At 46.9% G+C, this 24,697-nt stretch overlaps 1 protein-coding gene across 1 annotated transcript in view; it reads right to left on the bottom strand.

Annotated features, from left to right (window-relative positions):
- Positions 1-5,262: 5,262 nt before the first annotated feature.
- LOC122939505 (calpain-8-like) overlaps positions 5,263-24,697 on the bottom strand; it is a 129,268-nt gene continuing 109,833 nt past the window's right edge. The window contains exons 9-12 of the mRNA XM_044295572.1: positions 18,106-18,180; positions 15,615-15,772; positions 12,736-12,860; positions 5,263-5,439 (exon numbers count right to left, since the gene is read on the bottom strand). Coding sequence (XP_044151507.1) covers positions 5,263-5,439; positions 12,736-12,860; positions 15,615-15,772; positions 18,106-18,180 — 535 coding nt within the window. The remainder of the gene's footprint in view (positions 5,440-12,735; positions 12,861-15,614; positions 15,773-18,105; positions 18,181-24,697) is intronic.

Here is a 24,697-nt window from a genome sequence, read left to right as displayed (position 1 = left end):
AGCAATAAATTAGACCTGACGCTAACATTGACCTGTAATACTGACACACAGTAAATTTTCAGCTAACAGAAGGGCGCTGCCTCTATTTCTTTATTTTGTTCAGCTAAAGTACCATTGCACTGCAGTGGTGCACACAGGTTTTTTGCTTTACTGAAGGGTGCTGTATGCTTTTCTTTTTGTTTAACAAAACAGATTAGCTATGAACGTGGGTGGACTACAATGTGAAGCGTATGGCGATAAAGTACATCTGCCTGTAATACTGATGGCACAGTACCTACAGAAAGGATTAACTTTGGATGTGGGTGCACTATAGCGTACTGCACATGTCGGTACACTCTCCCTGCAATCTCCCTGCAGTTTAACTTCCAAGCTTTCACACTGTGATTGGGGTTTACCAAGTGGGATGAATAGGATTAGGCAGAGTGGCCTGGGTTTACCTGATTGATCGCGATTTGTGACAAATTGATTAGTGATGAGTGGCATAGGCAATATTAATTTTTGCGATATTTTGCGAATTTTTCACTTAATATTCGCAATAGATTCATGAATTCTAGAATTTGTGATCTCCAGTCATTATTTTCACAATTTTATTTCAAGACACGGAGGCTCCTATTGCTTTATCTCTCTTTACTGACAAAACCACAGCAGCAAAGAAAAAACTTAGGAGATTAGCATATCTCCATGGTAACAAGCTCCTCCCACTTGCTCCCCTATATATAGTCTCTGTTGCAGGAAGCCTTCCTCTTTCTTTGCTGCTGCCACAGCTAAGTACCTCACTGTGCCTAATTTCGAATGTTTATATGTAATACACTGTATATATATATACATTTCCTTCCTTACAGGGTGCGGTCTTTACCCAGTTATTCATTTATTATGGTTGGTGACATTTTGCAGCTGTATTTGTAAATTTTTCTCCTCAGGTTGCACGCCATTTTTCATTTCCATATACCACATCGTTTTCTTTATCAAATCTTTCCCTTCTCTCACTCCGACCCACCCTGTACTCGCCCCTTTTTCGCCTGTTTTTCCTCTCAGTCTTATAATACCTTGCGCTTCCTCGTCCGGTCGCCATTTTAGTCGCACTGCCCCGAGATCTCGCACGGATCCTTCCGTTCGCGAGAATCTCGGCGGCCATTTTGGATCCCTTCTGGCCACTCCGAAAATCTCGCGTTTTTTCTATCGCGAGATTATCGGCGGCCATTTTACAGTCATTTGTAGGCGCGCAATCAGTCAGTCACATCCTCGGTTTATCGCTGCCAGGCTGCGTTTCTTCTCTGCGTTTCTTCTCTGCGTCTTGTGGGGTAACTCACCCCAATTAAATTATTTGTTTTCTCCAACTACCCTGTTTATTAGGTCTATAAATTTAACCCAGATTTATACTTAGAGATAATAAATCTCTCAATATTACCTCAGTTACCATGTCACATACCCCATCCAGACATTCTATAGCTGAGGAGTCTGAGGTAGAATTTCACTCCCCTCCTACAGCACCTGAATTTAGTGCAGCCCCTTCCACACTAGACCCTAACCAGGTTGATATGTTACAGCGCTCTGTGTCAGAGGCTATTATTGCGGCAATGGGATCTATGTCCCATTCCCTTTCCATGACAATTGCAGATGCACTTAAGAGTCAGCCCCCCACACCCTCAGTTGATACCCAAGCAGGTACTACTTCCCATCCTACCTCCAGAATTGATTTGACTGGTGTGAACATAGCCACCCAAGACGGCGCGCCAAGGTCGCGCAAAAGAGCCTTTTCCCGCCAGGCAGAAAAGGCGAGGAGTTGGAAATGTGCCAGAGCACAACCAGAGTCAGTCTCAGGATCCGAATTCGGTTCCGACTATGAGGAGGCTAGATTTGAGGATGAGGAATATCCAGATGCCGACCTGTCTGACTCCCCATATGTTCAGCCTACTGACAGTTCCGCTACTGCGGCTATACCGTCGACATCCCAGGCTGCATTGGGTTCATCCGGTCCTTTGACCGACCCCTCTGGAGAGCCATTATTTGATCCTGACTCCTTGCACCACCCAAGGTCAGCTGAGTGGCTACCGCTGGATCATGTAGCCCAATACTTAGAGTCCAGAGTCCGCTGCCCCCTCAGTAAGGAGGCGCGTAAAAAGCTCAGGGCTGAATGCCCGCGGCCCTTAATACCAAACAAAGTGTGCGATACATCATCAGTAGACCCTAAGATGGTCCAATTTCTATCCAAATCTGGCTGGAATCCTAGGAGAGGCCTAGATTCTGCTCTTCGAGCATGCCAAGATAAACTGCTGGACATATTTGGGCCCCTAGCAAAAAATTTTGAACTAGCTGAGACCGCAAAGACGGCTAATGAGTCTGTGGACCCTGAGGTCCTCCGTGCCTGGGCACAACGTGCCATTTGTATAGCTGGGAATGTCAACACTTCCCTGTCAATAGAAAGACGTAAGGCGATCTTATTTAAGATCGAGCCTAAATTAGCTAATTTAGCTCTATCCGAATCTGGTAGTGAGGCACAGGGCCTCCTCTTTGGTGACTCATTCATTAAAGACATGAGTAAATTTGTGGGAGCATTCACGGCCCTTGACAAGGCCCAATCCTCCATGAAGAGGGTTTTCCACCCTCGTTTTTCTCACAGGGCCGGCAGCTCCAGGGGCCGTCTGTCCGGCCGCTCCTCTTTCCAGACCCGGGGCTCGGGTCGAGGTTCCTACAGCCACCGATCCTATTCAGATAGATCCTCATTCCAGGATTCCAGACAACCAATGGGTTTCTTCCCATCCCGAGGCGCCCCCAATCGTAGAGGTTTCCGTGGAAACTCCGGCTCCCGCCGCCCTTTCGGTAAGTGTACCACCACTTCTTTTTTCTCCACTTTGTGTAGGGGGCAGACTACGACATTTTTCTCGTCCTTGGTCCGCCATCACCACGGACACTTGGGTGCTCTCCACAATCCTTGGTTTCCAGATAGAGTTGGTAAGTTTTCCGTTTCTTCCCAACCCCCCCTACCCGATGGCCACTTCATCAGAGACCCTCTTCCACATAGACAAGGAATTGATGGACCTACACAGAAAGGAGGCGATCGAACGTGCTCCAGATTACTCCGGAGGAGTTCTCAGCACTATCTTTCTGGTGCACAAGAAGGGCGGACAGATGCGCCCAGTCATCAACCTACGCCCCCTAAACAGGTTTGTGCGATATCGACACTTCAAGATGGAGGGCATCCATCTTCTCAGGGATCTCCTACTAAAAGGGGATTGGATGGTGAAACTCGACCTAAAGGACGCGTACCTCACCGTCCCTGTAGAGGAATCCTCCAGAGACCTGCTTCGCTTCAAATGGAAGGGAGAAATTTGGCGTTTCACTTGCCTCCCATTCGGCCTTTCATCGGCTCCATGGTGTTTCACCAAACTCATGCGGCCGGTGGTAGCATGGCTCCGCAGTCGAGGAATTCGACTAATTATCTACCTGGACGACATACTTCTGCTGGCCCAGGACAGACAGACCCTTCTCTCGCATCTGGAACTCACTTCAAGCCTATTAACCAGATTGGGATTCCTCATCAACTACGACAAGTCCGTTTTGACACCAGCACGGATAATGGAATTCCTAGGGTTTTCCGTGGATTCGGTAGCAGAAACCCTCAGTCTTCCGACGACAAAGATCAAGGAGATTCGCAAGGAACTACGCAGAACGCTGGACATGCCCCGGATTTCCCTTCGACATCTGGCTCGAATCATCGGTCTTCTATCGTCCTCCATCCAGGCCGTTTTTCCAGCTCCTTTACACTACTGAGCCCTACAACGCCTGAAGACGGCGCATCTTCACAAAGGAGCCACCTACGCGGATTTTATTTGTCTGGACGACGAAACTCGGGACGAGATCCATTGGTGGATCGGCAATCTTCAAGCCTGGAACGGGAAGGCGATTTGCAGTCCCCGTCCGGATTTCACAGTAGAGTCGGACGCCAGCCTACTTGGTTGGGGGGCCCACTGCGAGGGCATTTCGACCGGGGGTCGTTGGTCAGTAGAAGAGTCTCCTTTACACATCAACGCCTTGGAACTCCTAGCGGGCTCATTCGCTATTCGCAGTTTTGCGAAGGACATGACCAAGGTTTGCATTCGACTACGTATGGACAACGTCTCCGCTGTCCGTTATGTCAATGCCATGGGCGGTACCCATTCTCCCATGCTGTCTCATTTGGCCAGGGATTTCTGGTCTTTCTGTCTGAGTCAGGAACTTACAGTGGTGGCGGAATACATCCCAGGACTACACAACGTTCAGGCGGACTGGAGCTCACGCTATCTCAAGGATGCCAGCGACTGGAGATTAGATGCGCAGGTGTTTTCTACCATCTCCTCAATCTGGGGCCCTGCTTACATCGATCTCTTCGCCTCCCGTTTGAACAAACAACTACCGAGGTTCTTCAGTTGGCGCCTGGATCCAGAAGCGGAGGCTGTAGACGCATTCCTTCAAGATTGGTCAGAGGATCTTCACTACGCGTTTCCGCCGTTCTCAATGATTCAGAGAACCCTGAACCAGGTCCGCTCCCAATCAGCGGAGATCATCTTGATCGTTCCGTTCTGGACCACTCAGTCATGGTTTCCCAACCTTCTAGAGCTTCTCATCTTCCCTCCTTTTCTTCTACCAGTTTACCCAGATCTCCTCTTAGGTCCGGAAGACGCTCAACATCCTCTCCTTCTAGAGGGTTCTCTCCGATTACTGGCGTGCAGAGTTTCAGGCGTTCCTACCAAGGCTATGTCCTTTCGGAACCAACTTGGAGATTACTGGAAGAGTCTTGGGCTCCTGGCACCAGACGGGCTTATAGAGCGGCCTGGAGATCTTGGTCTAGTTGGTGCGTGGACCGGGGTCTGGATCCCGTTTCGGCCACTGTGACAGACATCTTAAATTTCCTTACTTCCCTATTCGACGACGGTAAGGCTTATCGGACTATGAATCTTTTCAGGTCCGCCATTTCCTCTTTTCATCAAGGTTTTGAAGGCCGCCCTTCAGGCCAACACCCTTTAGTCTGCCGCCTACTCAAGGGCGCCAGGATGTCTCGTCCTCCCAGACCACGCCTTTCCACCACTTGGGACGTTTCTCTGGTCTTAAATCTTTTCTCTTCCTGGCCATCCAATTCGGAACTCTCATTACGCCAATTGTCAGCTAAACTGGTCACTCTGTTCTGTCTGATCTCTTGTAAGAGAGTTTCTGACGTGAGAGCGTTAGATTATAACGCCAGATTTTTCTCTCCTGAAGGAGTCACCTTTGACATTTCTCGTCGGACTAAGACCCAGATTCGTTCTGTGTCTTATCCTTCTTTTCCGGGAGTTCCTGCCCTTTGTCCCGTATCTTGTTTACGCGAATACGAGTCTCGAACTTTACCTCATCGTTCCATCGAGCTCCCTCAGTTGTTCCTTTCTTACCGACGTCCGTTTGCCCCAGTTTCCACCACAACTTTGGCTAGATGGGTTAAATGGCTCATGTCTTTAGCGGGTGTTGATACTTCAATATTCACCGCTCATTCTACTCGAAGCGCATCGTCTACTTCTATGATGGCGGCGGGCGCTCGCCTGGAGGACGTTATGAAAATTGCAGACTGGTCCAGAGTATCGACTTTCAGAGACTTCTATTTTCGTCCTACTCAACATGTTTTTACTCCTGTTATTGGACAGCTTTAAACTCGCAATAGGAGCCTCCGTGTCTTGAAATAAAATTATATGATTTTGCTAATTTATGACGTAAAGTCATGATTTTATGAAAGACACGGAGGCGAGTATTGCCCTCCCTCACTTATTTTCCCTCCCTGCTCACTTTAATTTAGTTATTTATTTATTTATTTAATAAATTATTGTACTATTTTGACTTGGTGACGATCACTTATACTTGCCATTTATTATGCTCCTTGCTGCTTTGCATGCACATGTTCCTTTAGTGTTTACTATTACCCCCTCTATGTGATTTTCCTTTTTCTTTTTTTCTCCTAGTGTGACTTAATCCTCACTATCGACTGGATTACGTATGATCTACATTCTTAGTTCCCAGTTTCGACATTGCAGTTCCGGTTTGACCAGTTCTCGGCTTCTGTTTCAAAGTTCCTGAAGAGTTGGAGTGGCATCCGCCAAGAAAGAGGAAGGCTTCCTGCAACAGAGACTATATATAGGGGAGCAAGTGGGAGGAGCTTGTTACCATGGAGATATGCTAATCTCCTAAGTTTTTTCTTTGCTGCTGTGGTTTTGTCAGTAAAGAGAGATAAAGCAATACTCGCCTCCGTGTCTTTCATAAAATCATGACTTTACGTCATAAATTAGCAAAATCATTGTGCTAATCGGCACTAATGATGTGCATATTTTTTGTGCAATACATGCAACTTCACATTTTATTAGGTCTGAGTAGATATTACTGATTGGTGCACTAAGTATTGTTGTGACATCACAGCACGTAGCATGTAGGTATGGACAGCAGAGAAACAGTAAGGTCCCTTGCAGACGAGCGTGTCCGGATTAGGTCCGGATGCGTGGCGGATGCGTTCAGTGAAAACTGCCCGATTTCGCAAGCAAGTTCATTCAATTTTGTTTGTGATTGCGTTCAGTTGTTCAGTTTTTATCACGCGAGTGAAATGCGCATTGATGCGTTTTTCACACGAGTGATAAAAAACGGAATGTTTACAAACAACATCTCTTAGCAACCATCCGTGAAAATCGCATAGCATCCACACTTGCTTGCGGATGCGATGCATTTTTCATGCAGCCCCATTCACTTCTAAGGGGCCAACGTTCCGTGAAAAACACAGAATATAAAAACAATGCATAAGTGATGCGTGAAAACCACCGCTCATGTATACAGACCCATTGAAATTAATGGTTCCGGATTCCGTGCGGGCACAATGTGTTCGCATCACGCATTGCACCCGCGCGGAATACTCGCTCGTGTGAAAGGGGCCTAATTCCTTTCACACTACCTAACACCCTGCACTGGAACCTATCAGCCACACTATATCACTATCTAGCCTACACTGACTATCTCCCACTAACTATCTGTATTATATATTTATGAGCTAACTATCTAATGTAATTATATAAGGAATAGGATCCAGATGAAAGCACAGAGCACAGCAATGTCACTGCTCTCTCTGTCAGAACTGCAAAAAAACTGCAGAAAATGGCTGCTGGGGAGGTTCTTATGTAGTAAAGGGGAGGCAGCTTTCCTATTGGTTGCTAGGGATGTTGCTAAGTTCTGACAAAAATATAGCAGCCTTCTCATTGGCCCACAAGCAAGAAGGGAGGTTACTGATGAAAAAATCTAGAATATTCGCGATTATGAATATATAGCACTATATTCTACATCTTTGCGAATTCTCGAAATGCCGATATTTGTGATAAAAATTTGCTAGTAGAATACTTGCGATCAACACTAGAATTAATTTAAAAAAGAATCAAATTTCTGGCTGAATCGAATTTTTCAAAACTTTGCTCATCTCTAGTTTTAACTAAAGAAGGAGATTTGAATTTGGATTCCAGTGGAGCTGGATCGCTTTCTGTTTGGGTTGTTTTCTGGCATCTGATCTGAGTTATGTATTCTTTTAGTCAGTCTGTATTTATTCTAAGGTCCCTATTTAATAAGGCGGTTTCCAGCAGTAAGACTGGAGCAGCTTCAGAATAGCAGCAGGGAAATCAATGAAAGTATGGTGTCCTTTTTACTTTAAACCTACTGTAAGCCACATATAAAAATGTTGTACCAACTGGACGACCACTCTAAGTGGTCTGGTGTCACTCTATAGTTATTTCTGAGGTCTGACCTCGGTCTTAAATTAGGGTGGCTGGTTTAATATCTGCATTTTTTGGGGTCTTGTCTGAGTTTAAATTTATTTAGGGTCTTTGAGGCATGTATTTATTCTGGGGTCTGTAGTTAGCCTGTAGTCTGGTCTTAAGTCTCTATTTTGGGGTCTATATTTTGGGGGGCATTCCAAGTTTTTTCTGGGGCCTATATGTACTCTGCAGTCTGGTCTGTCATCTGTATTTCAAGGTGCAATCCAGAGTTAGGCCTCATGCACACGACCGTTGTTGTGTTCCATTCCGCAAAATGGGGTTCCGTTGTTCCGTGATCCGTTTCCGTTTTTGTTTCCGTGTGTCTTCCTTTATTTTTGGAGGATCACCAGACATGAAGGAAAGTAAAAAAAAGTCTAAGTCAAGTTTGCCATGCAAATGATAGGAAAAAAACGGACGCGGAAGACAATCTTGTGTGCCTCCGTGTTTTTTCACGGACCCATTGACTTGAATGGGTCCGAAAACCGTTTTCCGTGAAAAAAATAGGACAGGTTATATTTTTTTGACGGACTGAAACCACGGATCACGGACGCGGATGACAAACGGTGCATTAGCTGAGTTTTCAATGGACCCATTGAAAGTCAATGGGTCCGCAGAAAATCACGAAAAATGGAACAACGGACACGGGATGAAACAACGGTCGTGTGCATGAGGCCTTATTCTGGGGTCGGTAATTATTTTGTAGACTGTTTCCTCTTGGGTCTGGTCTGGGGTCTGTATTCTTTACAAGGTGTGATGAAGGATATAAGCACTGTGTGATTGGGATATAGACGTGTAAGGGACTCTGCGGTTTTGGTTCCCTTGCGGGCAGATACGGTGGGGCGTCCGCATGGGTGCCGGAGGGGAGGGCCGCGGGGATCTCTGAGGCAGAATTGCCGGGCTGATGGCAATACGTCGCGGCCGGTCCTGCCTCCGGTGTCTCCTGCGGGTTCCGTTCCGGCGTCCATGCTGGCACAATCCCGTGCCCGTGCCAAGTCTGTTGGGCGTCTGCGTGCACGCCCGAGGGGTTATTCGCAAAGGAATGCGCGGCCGAGTGTGTGTGTATCTTATGTGCTACGTCGGCCACTGGCAGGTAAAGCATCTGTGCACAAATTCAAAGTTGATTAGGGATTTGCTGCACAGGTGCTAATGAGTAGGAGCATCGCATGACCTATGAGGTTCTGACAAGCAGCACTCTGTGATTGGCCAGCAGGTGTCTCCCTGGCTGACCAGTGCTCACTGTTGTCTCTACAACCTGGGAGTATGCTGGTTCAGATTCACTAAGTTTGTTCCATGCGTGAACTCTGAGTGTCTCCATTTAGTGAATGCCTCTGGAAACCTCGTCTCTGCTCTACAGTTGCACCGTGTGTGGCCTCGGATCGGACCTTGGATACTTCAGTCTCATCCTTAGGTATTTGGTTTCACGGACTATTCTGTATGAACTTTAGCCTGGTCTGGCTTTTCTCTGATGTTTTCCCACAGAGGTTATTATTTGGACTTGGGGTTCTGCAGCATTACAAGAAGGTTAGCAATGTTTGGGGGAATGGTCTATGTAAATATGTATAATTGGACAAAAGTGAGTGAATCTACAGAAGTGATTCCAAAGTAACAGAAGTCATTTCTGCATACAGTACTTACCATGCTCTGTTTTATTTTTCAGTTAAAATACGGAGGTAAAATTCACCTTCTTGAGACTCAGAATAGGTTGCTGCCACAATGACATAATCCCCTGCAGGAAGCTCCATCTGACCTGATACGTCACGGTAAAAAAAAAAATCGGATACAAAAATCGGATTGTTTTTATTGAGGAACTCCGTCCCCAGAGGAGTTTTGTCTGAAGGTGTACCCTGTTGTATAGAGAAAAAAATGATGACTATACAGTAATAGTGTAACATTAGCATCAGTTACCATTATCTCTGTATCCAGTGTAAGTATCACAGAGCGGAAGAAAAATTTAATAAAGCCTACATGGATGGTAAAATGAATCCATTATCCAATATCTTTCTATTTATTGGCTATTTATATAGTGATATTTAGTAGCAGCTGTGGTTGCAGTAGTAGTAGTGATAGTAGTAGTAGTGGTAGTAGAGTTATAGTAGTTAGGCCCCTTTCACACGGGCGAGTTTTCCGTGTGGGTGCGATGCGTGCGGTGAACGCATTGCACCCGCACTGAATCCTGACCCATTCATTTCTATGGGGCTGTGCACACGAGCGGTGATTTTCACGCATCACTTGTGCGTTGCGTGAAAATAGCAGCATGCTCCTCTTTGTGCGGTTTTCACGTAACGCAGGCCCCATAGAAATGAATGGGGTTGCGTGAAAATCGCATAGCATCCGCAAGCAAGTGCGGATGCGATGCGATTTTCACGCATGGGTTCTAGGTGACAGTCTATTCACTGTATTATTTTCCCTTATAACATGGTTATAAGGGAAAATAATAGCATTCTGAATACAGAATGCATAGTACAATAGCACTGGAAGGGATAAAAAAAGTTAACTCACCTTCTCCTCTTGATCGCGTAGTTCCCGGTCGGTCACTTCTTTAGCTGTGGGCTAAATGACCTGTGGTGATGTCAGATCACATGCTCCAATCACATGGTCCATCACCATGGTGATGGAGCATGTGATCTGACATCACCACAGGTCCTTTAGCCCACAGCTAAAGAAGTGACCGACCGGGAACTACGCGATCAAGAGGAGAAGGTGAGTTAACTTTTTTTTATTTTTTTTAACCCTTCCAGCACTATTATACTAAGCATTCTGTATTCAGAATGTATTATTTTCCCTTATAACATGGTTATAAGGGAAAATAATAGCAATCTTCAGAACATCAATCCCAAGCCCGAACTTCTGTGAAGAAGTTCGGGTTTGGGTACCAAACATGCGCGATTTTTCTCACGCGAGTGCAAAACGCATGACAATGTTTTGCACTCGCGCAGAAAAATCGCGCATTTTCCCGCAATGCACCCGCCTCTTATCCGGGCAAAAAACATGACGCCCGTGTGAAAGAGGCCTTATAGTAGTAATAGCAGCAGTAGTAGTAACATTAGTGATAGTAGGGTGGAAATAGTAGTACTAGTAGTAGTGGTAATAGGAGTAGTGCTAGTGGTAGTAGTGTTAGTGGTAGTAGTAATATAGTGGTAGTAGTAGCAGCAGTGGTACTGGTAATACTAGGAGTAGTGGTAGTAGAGTAGTAGTAGCACTGCTGCTGGTACTAGTAGACATAGTAGTAGTGGTGGTAGTAGTAGAAGTAGTAGTAATAAGACTAGGGCAGTAGTAGTATTGGTAGTGAAAGTAGGAGTGGTAGTAGTAGTAGTGGTAATAGTAGCAGTAGTAGTAGTGGTAGAAGTAGCAGCAGTGGGAGTACTAATAGTAGTAGAGTGGTAGTAGTACTGCTGATAGTAGTGGAAGTAGTAGATGTAGTAGTAGTTGTAGTAGTAGTAGAAGTAGTAGTAGTAATAAGTAGTGATGAGCGGGAGGTGCCATATTCGATTTCGCGATATTTCGCGAATATTCGAATGAATATTCGTGTTATATTCGTCGAAATCGAATATTCGTAATTATTCCAATTATCGCGAATAGTATCCGAATTTTTTTTTCGCGTATTGCGATTATTTATCTTGATAGTATAAGGCAACATTCCTATGCTAATTGACTATGGCTAGGCTAATATGTGTATTTTACGAAATTTCGTGATTTGCTCTAACTTCGTCTCTTAGAATATTACGAATATTCTAAAAGACGAAGTTAGAGCAATATTACGAAATTTCGTAAAATACACATATAGATTGTAATTTAGCTAATATAGTGCTATAATCCCTTTTTTTTCCTCTAATTTTTTTTTGCCTCTTCTGAACTTAAGTTTTGTAAAATATGTACACTATTAAAAAATATTACTATAGCAGTATATTAGCTTAAATACAATCTATGTGTATTTTACGAAATTTCGTAATATTGCTCTAACTTCGTCTTTTAGAAATTTCGTAATATTGCTCTAACTTCGTCTTTTAGAATATTCGTGATATTCTAAGAGACGAAGTTAGAGCAATATTAAGAACATTTGCAAAAGCCGAAATTGCGATGCGAGTAATATAATACGAAATAATCGCATGAAGATTTCAACTTAGCACTGCTATATTCCATATTCTAGCCTAGTATGGAATATAGCAGTGCTAACTTAGCACAGCTATATTCCATATTAGGCTAGAATATGGAATATAGCAGTGCTAAGTTGAAATCTTCATGCGATTATTTCGTATTATATTACTCGCATCGCAATTTGCGAAATTTCGTAAAATACACATATAGATTAGATTGTAATTTAGCTAATATGGAATATAGCAGTAAGTTGAAAACGCCACTGACTGGAGCAGCCAGGAAGCCAGGAATCCAAAGGACAGGTAAGAACAACTTTAGAGAAGTGGGAAAGAAAAAAATATAATAATAATAAAAAAACAAATATTCGAATTCGCGAATATATAGAACGATATTCTAAATATTCGCGAAATCTCGAAATTGCGATATTCGAGAAAAAAATTCGCAATTCGAATATTCGCGCTCAACACTAGTAATAAGAGTGGGGCAGTAGTAGTAGTAGTAGTAGAACTGGTAGTGGGGTAGTAGTAGTAGAAGTAGTAGTGATAGTGGGATAGTAGAAATAGTAGTGGGATGATAGTAGTAGTAGTAAGAAAAGGTGGTGGTAGCAGTGGTAGAAGTAGTAGAAGTAGTAGTGGTAGTGAGGTAGTAGTAGTACAAGTATTAGTAGTGATAGTAGGGTAGTAGAAGTGGTTATAATAGTAGTAGTAGTAGTAGTAGTGGCATTAGGCATAACACATTGTGCAGTGGCCAGAGAGTTCCTTTCAGAAGTGGAACATAATAAAAAATAATAACAATAATAATAACAAAAATTCCCAACAACCTTATATACATAGAAGCCAATGTTAAGGTTTTTCACATTGGCAGCTTTCTGCTTCCTTCGATCCTTCTGTGTCAGAGACACAACGAGAGTGCGTTTCTTGGTGGCATCACCATCTTTAGCCTTCAATTGTATCCGGTACTGGGGGTTGGTGCTAAATCTGTCTGAGTGTGAAATAAAATAACAGTGAAGGATAACAATATATGAATAGTAGTGGATGCAGTACTTCATATACCAGGCCCTGATACTTTCTCCTGTTAGATTCTATCTATTTATGTATAAAAGGGTTGACCACTTTTGGCATTCCCATTTTCCCAAGTATAATTAAGACATTTTTAAATAATATTTAAATTTCAAAACACGGTCCTCTCCTCTATCTGGGAAGAGCCAGCATGGCAATGTTATCACAGACATTAGTCCCAGGTGTCTCCTGTGTGAAACAGCAAAAATCCAGCAGCTACGGCTCCCACCTCACTCCGGGGCGGGCACCATCCGTTGTACATGCACGATGCATGTTGTCAAGGGGTTAATGTTTTTACTATGTGATTGTAGTGAAAGACTATGCATTTGGTTTCGTCATATTCGTACTGACCCCCAGAATAAAGTGACCCTGTTATTTTTACTGCATAGTAAATGTCATAAAAACAAAACCTCAAAAAAGGGTAGAATTGTGTGTTTAAATTTCCCAACTTAAAGAGGACCTTTCACTTGAATAAACTATGTGAACTGAGTATGCTGCCATATAGAGCGGCGCCCGGGGATCTCACTGCACTTACTATTATCCCCGGGCGCCGCTCCGTTCTCCCGTTATAGGCTCCGGTACCTTTGCTCCTTAAGTTATAGTAGGCGGGTCTTCCCTTGTCCTGTGGGCGTCTCCTTCTCCCAGGCTGCAGCGCTGGCCAATCGCAGCGCACAGCTCACAGCCTGGGAGGTTTTTTTTCTCCCAGGCTGTGAGCTGTGCACTGCGATTGGCCAGCGCTGCAGCCTAGGAGAAGGAGACGCCCACAGGACAAGGGAAGACCCGCCTACTATAACTTAAGGAGCAAAGGTACCGGAGCCTATAACGGGAGAACGGAGCGGCGCCCGGGGATAATAGTAAGTGCAGTGAGATCCCCGGGCGCCGCTCTATATGGCAGCATACTCAGTTCACATAGTTTATACAAGTGAAAGGTCCTCTTTAACCCAACCTATAATTTTTTACATGTTTCTCGGTACATTATTATTGATAAGCAGCATAGGCAATATTCATTTTTGCGATCTTTCGTGAATTTTTGGCCTAATATTTACCATAAATTAGCAAATTCTAGAATTCGTGATCTCCAGTCATTATTTTCTTGATTGTGAAAATCGGCAATGTAATATGCGCGTATTGCGCGTGCAATACAGGCGTGGCTCACTTTTGCTACATTTTTCATGTAGCACTATTCCAATCACACTACCTAACACCCTGCACTGGAACCTATCAGCCACACTATATCACTATCTAACCTACACTGACTATCTCCCACTAACTATCTGTATTATATATATGCGCTAAGGGCTCTTTCACACTTGCGTTTTTATCTTCCGGCATAGAGTTCCGTCGTCGGGGCTCTATGCCGGAAGAATCCTGATCAGGATTATCCTAATGCATCCTGAATGTAGAGTCCGTCCTTCAGGATGCATCAGAATGTCTTCAGTTCCGGAACGGAACGTTTTTTGGCCGGAGAAAATACCGCAGCATGCTGCGCTTTTTGCTCCGGCCAAAAATCCTGAAGACTTGCCGCAAGGCCGGATCCGGAATGAATGCCCATTGAAAGGCATTGATCCGGATCCGGCCTTAAGCTAAACGTCGTTTCGGCGCATTGCCGGATCCGACGTTTAGCTTTTTCTCAATGGTTACCATGACAGCCAGGACGCTAAAGTCCTGGCAGCCATGGTAAAGTGTAGTGGGAGCGGGGGAGCAGCATACTTACCGTCCGTGCGGCTCCCGGGGCGCTCCAGAGTGACGTCAGGGCGCCCCAAGCGCATGGATCACGTGATCGCGTGGCACGTCATCCATGCGCATGGGGCGCTCTGACGTCACTCTGGAGCGCCCCGGGAGCCGCGCGGACTGTAAGTATACCGCTCCCCCGCTCCTACTATGGCAACCAGGACTTTAATAGCGCCCTGGCTGCCATAGTAACACTGAAAGCATTTTGAAGACGGATCCGTCTTCAAATGCTTTCAGTTCACTTGCGTTTTTCCGGATCCGGCGTGTAATTCCGGCAAGTGGAGTACACGCCGGATCCGGACAATGCAAGTGTGAAAGATGCCTTACTAACTATCTAATGTATTTAAATAAGGATCCAGATGAGTCAGCAAAGCACAGAGCACAGCAATGTCACTGCTCTCTCTCTCTCTCTCTCAGAACTGCAAAAAACAGCAGAAAATGGCTGCTGGGGAGGTTCTTATATAGTAAGGGGTAGGCAACTTTCCTATTGATTGCTAGGGATGTTGCTATGCTCAGAGAAAGATATTGCAGCCTTCTCACTGGCCCACAAGCAAGAAGCAGGGAGGTTACTGATAAAAAAAAAAACTAGAATATTCGCAATTATGAATATATACAATATATATTCTATATATTCGCGAATTGTCGAAGTGACGATATTCGCGATAAAAATTTGCGATTAGAATATTCGCGATCAACACTATACATTATATGGTACAATAAATGGCCACGTTGACAGAAAAATATTAAAGTTATGACTCTTGGAAAAAGGGGATGAAAAAAATGACAAAAAAACCCCTAAAACTGCCTGCAGTGGGTTAGGAGTAATCCTCCTGGTTATGTAGTACACAAAGGATGGACTCACTTCATAAGATGAGTTGTGGGATTGTAGACATCTGTATAACGTATGACAGTGTCAGGCGTGATTTCGGAGAACACACATTCTTACCCAAACCTTTCTTCCCTCCATCGCTGATGTCCTTCTGCCAGCTTCCATTGAATTCTGTCAGGGACCAGTTAAAGTCGTCACCACAGCACACCTCACTCAGGTGGATGTTACAGATCTCCAATACTTTAAACCTGTTCTTATACTCCTCTAAGGGCATCCTGCAAACAACCAAAACTATGTGTTTCACAAATTTCCAAATTTCCAAATTTAAAGAGGACCCGTCACCTCTCCTGGCATGCCTGTTTTAGTAACATTTATGCCCTATGCCCCGGAGGAGAGGATGATGGGAATGGTAGTGATTCTGGTTGCAATAATTATTCACAGTGGCGATCCTCACACTGATGCTCCCTAGGGCCAGGGCCGTGATAGAAGGACGCACCCTTTCTTCCCTTGGGGCATAACCTAATGTTGGGGCTCCTGCGTATTGGTAGTTGGGGTGCCCTTGGTGTTGTGGGTTTGGTGCGGGTGCTAGGCAGGAGATATAGGTGCTGTGGCCCACATATAGTGCCGGAGTCAGTAACCAGGCCATTTGTAGAAAAGAACAAGTCTCTCCTTACTGGGGAGTTGTAGTACATCCACCAGATCTAAAGAGTTATCTCCCAAGGAAAGAAAATCATCTTGCGTGCGCTTTTTTTTTACCACCAGGATGACCACCTAAGTGTAAACGATAGATCAACTGGCAATGTAATACTGCCTCCGATTACACGCTTGTTCATCAGGCAATGCCGGCGGCAGATCGTGCTGTGTAATAATGATCTGCCGCCGGCACACCGCTGTCCTACACATGGACGAGCGATGGTATAGTGATGGCTCTTCCCCATGCTGCAGAGTTATTTAACCCCTGGAAGGGGTAAGGAAGAAATTTGCTATTACAGGAAACATGATATATAGAGTTTGGTTAGGAGTCTCTGAATATCTGGAGCAACAACCTTTTATTTGATCAGAGTCTGAGAGAAGTTGGCACTGTATCCATCTGAGAAGGATTTGGGGTAACATGCCTCTCTCAGTTCTATAATCAAGAAGGAGTTAAAGGTTATGCGTCTTCAATATCCGATCAGCAGGGGTCCGACACCCAGCACCTCCACCTATGCACTGTTTGAAGAGAAGGCGGCGCTCTATGTCAACACCGATTCCAATTCATTGCACTGCACTTCGCCTCGGAAGTGGAGTGTAATACAAGTACCCGCTCAATTCACCACGCTACTGGAGATGAAACGTAGTGTAATGACGAGGAAGCAGCGCCGCCTCCTCGTCTTACTGCTGATTGGCGGTGGTCCCGGGTGTCAGACCCCCGCCAATCAGATATCGATGACCTATCTTGAGAATAGTTCTTCAATATTAACACAACACAACCCCTTTAAGGCTGCAGGTTTTGGAGATTAGATGGAATTGAATATAGGTTAAATTTTCACCCTTGATAGATATATGGTTTGGTTTTAGGATTATATTAAATAAACAGTATGTATTTTTTCTCTCTCGCTCTTACTAAGGAGTGGGATCAGTTTGTGGATTTATCTAGGTAAATATAACTGCATTTCTATACTGATTATTGATTCTGTGTTATTTTGATATTATGAAATAAAGAGAAAATTTAAGAAGTTTTTTAACTTTTGCACCCTTGCCTGGCCATATAAACAGTAGTCACAGGCAGTTGGTAATGAATACACCTGGCAAGACCCTGTATAAAGGGGCAGCAAGCAGGTAGTGTTTATGGGGCAGACTGTTTGATACAAAGGGCCAGATTTATCATTAGCTCAAGTCAGAATAATGGAGTGAAAAAGTCGCAAATTTTTGCGCAATCGCTTAAACTGCGCAAAAATTTGCGACTTTTTTCTGCTCTGCACTATGCTCGCCAGTTTTCTGAAAGTGGGCGTGTTTTCTTATGTAAATGAATCTCTAGACAGATTTACTATTGTGACTATTTAAAAAGTCGCAAAAAAGTCGCAAAAAAGTCGCAATTTCACTCCAGTGAGGACCATGCTTATCTTATGAGACTTTTTAATAGAACATGCGACTTTTTCGTAAAGATGTGCGACTTTTGTAAAGCTGCTTACTGACGGATAAACTGCTACCGTCAAGCCACATTTATTACAGTCTTAAAGGGCCGATCATAAATCTGACTTGGCTAAAACTGACTTTAGCCATATGTGAAAGTGGAGTGAGCTGTCAGTCATGATAAATCTGGCCCAAGCTCTTTTGAAAATGTCCCATGGAAAAAACACATAAGCGGCAGTCACCAGAGATAGGTTTCTTTATTCCCAAATTCTCACATTACATCGCGGACTGCCCCATGCCTTTATCCATGTAATGTGAGAATTTTGGAATAAAGTGCCGCTTATGTGTTTTTCTTCTGTGGGACATTTGCAAAAGGCTTGGATGCAGAGCACCACCTATAGTGGGAACAAGGACCTGACTTGGGAGAGCTGAAAGTGGAACTTGGGAAGTCTGTGCTCTAGATGTTGTTTATGCTTGATACAAGCTGATAACTCACCAAGTTTCTCCATCTTCATTCTGAACATTGAGTTTTGCTTTTACGTCGGGATCCACCTTGTCCCACTCCGGGGATCTGAGAGGACAAGAAGAAATCATGAAAATTAGGAAATTCCCTTTTAGACATTAATTTGCAAAGACTAAAGTCCAGGGAGTGGAAACCTTCCGTCACACGCGGCCAGCATACTCAAACATTACATTGGAAAAAGCCGACCACAAGCATAAAAAGGCCAAGGGCTGACAGCTGTCTTTGCCGACTTCCCATGAACAGACATTTTCGGCTCAGTCTTCACATCTATTTAGTAAGGGCTCAGTAGGTTCACTTCCCCACTGGGTCTCCTGGGCACAGGAGGAAAGTGCAGGCCGGAATCAGGGCTGCAAGGCTGGATGGAGGCCTGGCATGACTGGGGCTTGGAGGGAGAGGATTCGGGGTTACGAAGGGTTAAGGAGGAAGGATAGTGACGAAGGGCTGGAGGTGTGGCTAAGGGCATAAAAGGGACAGCAAGGGCGGGAAAAGGGGCCATTTTGTGAGGACAGCAGTGTGGCAGCAGCCAGTGTCTTAGCTGCTGCAGTACCTCTTTGGTGGTTCCTGTCCCACGATGTCCGAGGTGGAAGCGCTCCTGGCACAGCTCCGTGCGGCAGCGGAGAGCAGGGGATCTGGATGGCTGCAGGCTACTGTTCAAGGTCTGCTCTCGGGGTCTGGGGAGGCTGCTGCTTCGGCTCTCCCCTCCAGCCGGCCGCGGAGGACAAGGCCTCCAGTGCGCCTAACTCCAGAAGCGACCCCGAGGGTCCGGCGCCGGTTAAGGAGCCCCTCTTTGGCCCCTCCAGCACGCGCTGCGGTGAGTACCAGTGCTTCCAGGCAGTCGCGTGCTGGGAGGAATCCTGTGGTACGGCGGGATCCTAGGAGGGGGGTGAAGGACCTCCCCCCCCCCCTCCTCTGATGCAGGCAGCGTGGGATCCGGAGCTGGTTCGGCAGGGAGATCGGGCCCCGGTCTCTCTGCCCGGCGTGGGAGAGGAGGGCAGACTGCTTCTGCTGGTCGGCGGTGTCCTGTGTGTGGCCCTGAGCTGGTTTACTTACTGAAGCAGCGCAGCGCTGGCTTCAGGTCGACTCTCGATGGGGAAGGAAGGGCGACATCTGGTGGCAGAGCTGCTGATCTGCAGGCTCTTGGAGCTCCAAGCGGGACGAGGGTGACATCTGGTGGCGAGGCTGAGTTACTGCAGGCCTTGGGATCTACAAGTGCTGTAAGGGAGACATCTAGTGGCGCAGCTGCAGGATTGCAGGCTGCAGGGTCTGCAGATTCCAGAGGAGACGTTACGGAACAGCTTTGGTCGTCTGGACGGGAGTTCGTCGCCAGTCAAGTTTCGGTGCCTCACGTTCCCGCTGGTGGAGTCACAGCCCGCGCAGCCAGGTGAGATAAGCAGGGATTCCTCTTTAGTGGTTGCTAATAGTGGGGGAGCCTTGGGGGTGGTGGGAGTCTCTGGGGTGTCTGTTGGCGGTGGGTTGGTGGAGTTGTTGTTGGGATTGCGTGATTTGGTGACAGGGTTGGTAGGTACGGGGATGGTGGCGGGGTCCCCTTTGACGGCATGGGGTGTGCAATGTCCGGGGTTGCTGGGTGCGAGTGCGGCTGGGGGTCTGGGTGGGGCGGGTGCTGGGAGGTCAGTTCTGGTGCTGGAGGTGTGGCTGGAGCGGCGCACCAGGGAGTGGCGGATAAGGATGGCGATAAAGGAAGGGACGGGGCGAAGGAGAAGGATGGTGAGGAACCACGTTTAGATGATGCAGCAAAAGGGGAGGTTTATGTGTGCTTTGAGGGGCCGCTGGGGGCGCACTTGAAGCACGAGGTTAGGGAAAAAATTTGGAAAGGGGAGTACGTGTATATATTCTCGCTGCTTCCCCTGGAGCGATTTCATTTGGACCGGGATAGGCGGAATGATAGGAAAAAGGAGGATGAGGATAAGCAGCGTTCTCGTTTGAATCCGCGGACCTTTTCAAACTGGTTACAGGCTTTCGTGATCTTGGCCAATGTTATCGGGGAGAAAGCGCCAGACAATTGTTTGGCACTTTTCTGTTATCTGGATGCAATAGGCGAGGTATACCGAGTGTATGGTGGTTTGGGGTGGTTGAGGTATGATGAGCAGTTCAGGGAGCTGAAGGCGGTCCGGCCTAGTATGCGCTGGGACCATAAAGACATTGGCCTGTGGATGCGGGTTATGACTCCGGCCAGGGCTGGGCAGCCCTTTCCGGGGGGCGCCGGGGGTTCGGGGCAATAGGAGCGCTCGGCGGCCTCAGTTAAGGGACTCTGTTTTTCATTCAATGAAGGGGGATGCAAGTTCAAGCACGAGTGTTACTTTTGCGGGGGTAACCACTGAGCGCAACGGTGCTTCAGGGGGCGCAGGGGTGGGGGTGATGCGGCTGGAAAAGGGGCGGACGCCAATACGGGTAACCGAGATGGAGCGTTTTCTAAATGAATACCCTGATGTGGAGGCGGCGGAATTTTTGCTTGCTGGTTTTCGGGAGGGTTTTCGGATTCCGTATGTTGAGGGGGTTGGGGGGAAAGGAATTTACATTCTGCGGCGGAACTTCCTGGAGTGGTGACCGAAAAACTGCGGAAAGAGGTGGAGTTAGGTCGCATGGCAGGGCCCTTTAGGGAATTGCCGATGCAGGATTTGCGGGTGTCTCCGTTGGGGGTCGTACCTAAGAGGGAGCGGAATTTTTTTCGCCTTCCATACATCACCTTTCTTTCCCAAAGGGGAACTCGGTTAACGATGGGATCGCGGCGGAATTGTGTTCGGTTGTATATACGTCGTTTGATGAGGCGGTTCGTTGGGTCCGGTTGTATGGGCAGGGGGCGCTGTTGGCCAAGGTTGACATTGAGGCGGCGTTTCGTCTTTTGCCTGTACACCCGGAGTGTCAGCACTTGTTGGGGTGTTTATGGGATGGGGGTATTTTGTTGACCAGTGTTTGCCGATGGGTTGTTCGGTTTCGTGCGCTTATTTTGAAAAGTTCAGTACTTTTTTGGAGTGGGTTGTTCGCGAGCGGTCAGGTTAGGGTTCTATCATTCATTATTTGGATGATTTTTTGTTTATCGGGCCGCCATGTTCTAATGGCTGCTCAGTGATGTCGCATTCTTTTGAAGCCATGTCTTGCCTTTTCGGTATTCCTTTGGCGTCTGGAAAGACGGAGGGCCCGACAACGCGGTTGAGTTTTTTGGGGATAGTCATTGACACGGTGGCTATGGAATGCAGGTTGCCTGAGGATAAACTTGTGGATTTGCGGCGGGAGGTGTCTGTGGCTTGCGGCAAACGCAAAATGCGGCTCCGAGAGTTGCAGTCCCTATTGGGCAAGCTCAACTTTGCGTGTCGCATAATGCCCATGGGGCAAATTTTTTGTAGAAAATTGGCTAGGGCGACGGCGGGAGTGCGGTCTCCCCACCATTTTGTTCGGGTTACCCGTGAGTTGCAGGACGACTTGATGGTTTGGGCGTCTTTTTTGGAGACGTATAATGGGCGGTCCTTGTGGATGGCGGACAGAGTGTCGGCAGCGGATTTAGACTTGTTTATGGATGCGGCTGGGGGCCGGGGTTTTGGGGCATATCTGGGGGGCCGTTGGTGCGTGGGGGAATGGCCGGAAGTATGGAAGGAGGAGGGCTTGTTGACAAACTTGGTGTTACTGGAACTTTTCCCCATTGTGGTGGCGGTGTCCATTTGGGGTGGAATCTTTTGGGACAGGAAGGTATGTTTTCATTGCGATAACATGGGGGTGGTTGAAGCCATTAATCGCAATTCAGCTTCGTCGCCACCGGTTGTGAGGTTGCTTCAGTATTTAACGTTGGGTTTCCTATCCTTAAACGCGTAGGTGGTGGCGTCTCATGTAGTGGGGGTTAGTAACTCAATTGCGGATGCTTTGTCTCGTTTCCAGTGGGATCGTTTTCGCGCATTGGCACCGGAGGCGGAGACTGAGGGGACCAGCTTTCCGCCGGAAATGTGGAATCTGCCATTCGGTCGGTTGAGGTTCTGGTGAGGGGTTCTTTGGCGGCGGGAATCTGGGCGGCGTATGAACAGGTGTGGGCCCTGTGGGAGGCATGGAGGCGGCGTTTGCAGGGTTGTGGGTTGGAGGATAGCGCGTTGATGTTGCTGTGGGTGGGGCACTGTAGGGAAGAGGGGTGGTCGTATTCCAGGGTGGTTAAGTTTATGGCGGGTGTGGCCTTTGGTTGTAGGAGCCGGGGGGTGGGGGATGTGACAAAGTCTTTTTGGGTTGCGCAAGCTTTACGGGGTTGGAGGAGGCGTGCATCCAAGGTGGATAGTCGCCGTCCGATATCTTTTACTTTGTTGGTGGATCTGTTGGGTCAGTTGGAGGGGGTTTGTATTTCGGAGGGGGAGGTTAAGCTGTTTAAGTTGGCTTTTTCGCTCTCCTTTTTTGGGGCCTTGAGGATCGGGGAGTTGGTTAGTCCGAGTAAGGGGCGGGCTGGGGGCCTTTGTGGGCAGGATGTGGAATTATTTGATGACCGATTGGAATTCTGCATTAGATGGTCGAAAACAGACCAGCTGGGTCGGGGTAGTCGGGTGGTGTTGTTCCAAGTAGAGGGTTCGGTCACGTGCCCGGTTCGATGCCTCGGGGAGTTTTGGGGACGGGGTGGGACAGGGAGAGCAGGCCCTTTATTAGTTCATGGAGACGGGTCTTGTCTTTCTCGTTTCCAGTTTATAGCAGTTCTGCGATCATGCTTGTTGGGCTTGGGTAAGGATTCCTCGTTGTATGGGGGACATTCTTTTTGGATCGGGGCGGCCACGGAGGCTGCCAGGATGGGGTTGGGTGATGTTATTCGGCGCATTGGCCGGTGGGAGTCTATTCGATTTCGGTCATATGTGAGGCCCGCATGGTTATAGGGAACTTGCGGAGGGGGGGGCTGGGGGCAGGTGGCAGTGTTTGGTTGACGTTTTTCTTTGTTTCTAATAGGTGTTCCACCGTGCTTGGTGTGGATTATGGGGCACTCCTACGTGTTCTGGGGAGCGTTGTGAGCAGCAGTCAGGCCGGACGGGAGGCAGTTGTCAATTTCGAGAGAGGTGGCGGTGATTCGTTGGATTGGGATGCGAGGGATGCTGTGGAGTCGGGTTCTTCCTGAGTTTCACAAATTTGCACGGTTGGATAGGCCCCCTGGTGTTTTGGTGTTACATGTAGGGGGGAATGATTTGGGGGCGCGCCCCTTCAGGGAGTTAGCGAGGGACATTAAGTTTGACTTGCTACGTTTGTGGGCGCAATATCCGCGACTGGTGACGGTTTGGTCGGATATGGTGCCGCGCCAGCATTGGAGGGAGGAAAGGTCTGTGGAGCGGCTGAATAAGGCGCGAATCAAGGTGAACAGGGCAGTTGGTAGGTTTGTGGCACGTAACGGTGGCATTGTTGTTCGGCATAGGGAGCTGGAGTCCGGTGAGGGGGCGTTTTGGAGGAGCGATGGGGTGCACTTGAACGGGGTGGGGATTGATCTCTGGTGTTCCGGTTTTCAGGACGGCATTGAATTAGCGCTGCGGGTGTGGCGGGACACAAGTAGGTGAGGTTTTCACCTTCTTGTGTCGTGGGCGGTGGTGGGTCCTTGGAGTTGGTGGTTATGGTGGCTCTGGCGTGGTGGGGAGGGAACCAAAGGAGGCTCTGGACTCCCCAGGTACTGGTTTAAGGTGTGATATGGCGGGTAGCGGCCTAAGTTGGTTGCCCTTGGTTACCGGTTCCTGTGTCTGAGCTGGCGTTTATCGGCTAGAGGTAATTTAACTGGGGGCGAGGCCAGTTATCCGTCATTTATGGGGCTCCAAGGACCCTCCCCATGTTGGCATTCATGGGTTCTTGGTAAGGTTTTAGGGCGAGGCCTTCAGGTGGGAAGGCCAAGGGTTAAGTTATGTATGTATGATATTTATTTGTATTTATGTTATTAATCAAAGGCTGCTGTGGCCATATAATCCACTTGCTGAGCCTGTCATTATTGGAGGGGGGAGTGGAGTTTAAGGGGTAAGCGACTAGACAATACGCCGGTCATGTGTAAGATTTAGTGAATACGCCGGTCATGACTGACATTCTTGGAGGGTGGTATTATCCTCGCTCAGATGTGGCTGGCTCACTGATCAAGATCTTAGAGAGTCCCTGCTGCTGGACATCTACACTTACATGCAAGTCTAATTGATGACATAAAGACAATTATCATGTGATATTTATAATACTGGTGTCTTCTTATGTGGCAGATGGACCTTTGAGTGTAACTGCTACCTCTACACCGCTGATAGCTATGCCCCTGTCATCACGTTTATGACCTACTGTACTTTTAAAATATCCACAGGGTGTCCCATTGTAAAAAGAGTAATCTTTAGGATGTACATTTTTTTTAATTATGTTATTTAGATTTTATTATGTGCAATAGTGCAGCCTATTACAGTATTACATACCTTTCTTATTTAATATACTCATGTATGTTGGCCAGACGGAGGCCAGAAGGACACTCTTATAGACTCCCTATGAATGTGTTTAACATCTGCTTCACCAACTTTCTCTTGTAACTTGATATGAACTCAGGATAGGTCATCAGTATCTAGTCGGTGGAGTTTGGCTCCCAGAT

This window comes from Bufo gargarizans, chromosome 5, assembly GCF_014858855.1.
Source record: "Bufo gargarizans isolate SCDJY-AF-19 chromosome 5, ASM1485885v1, whole genome shotgun sequence".
Taxonomy (NCBI): domain Eukaryota; kingdom Metazoa; phylum Chordata; class Amphibia; order Anura; family Bufonidae; genus Bufo; species Bufo gargarizans.
This window is presented reverse-complemented; position numbering and strand designations above follow the sequence as displayed.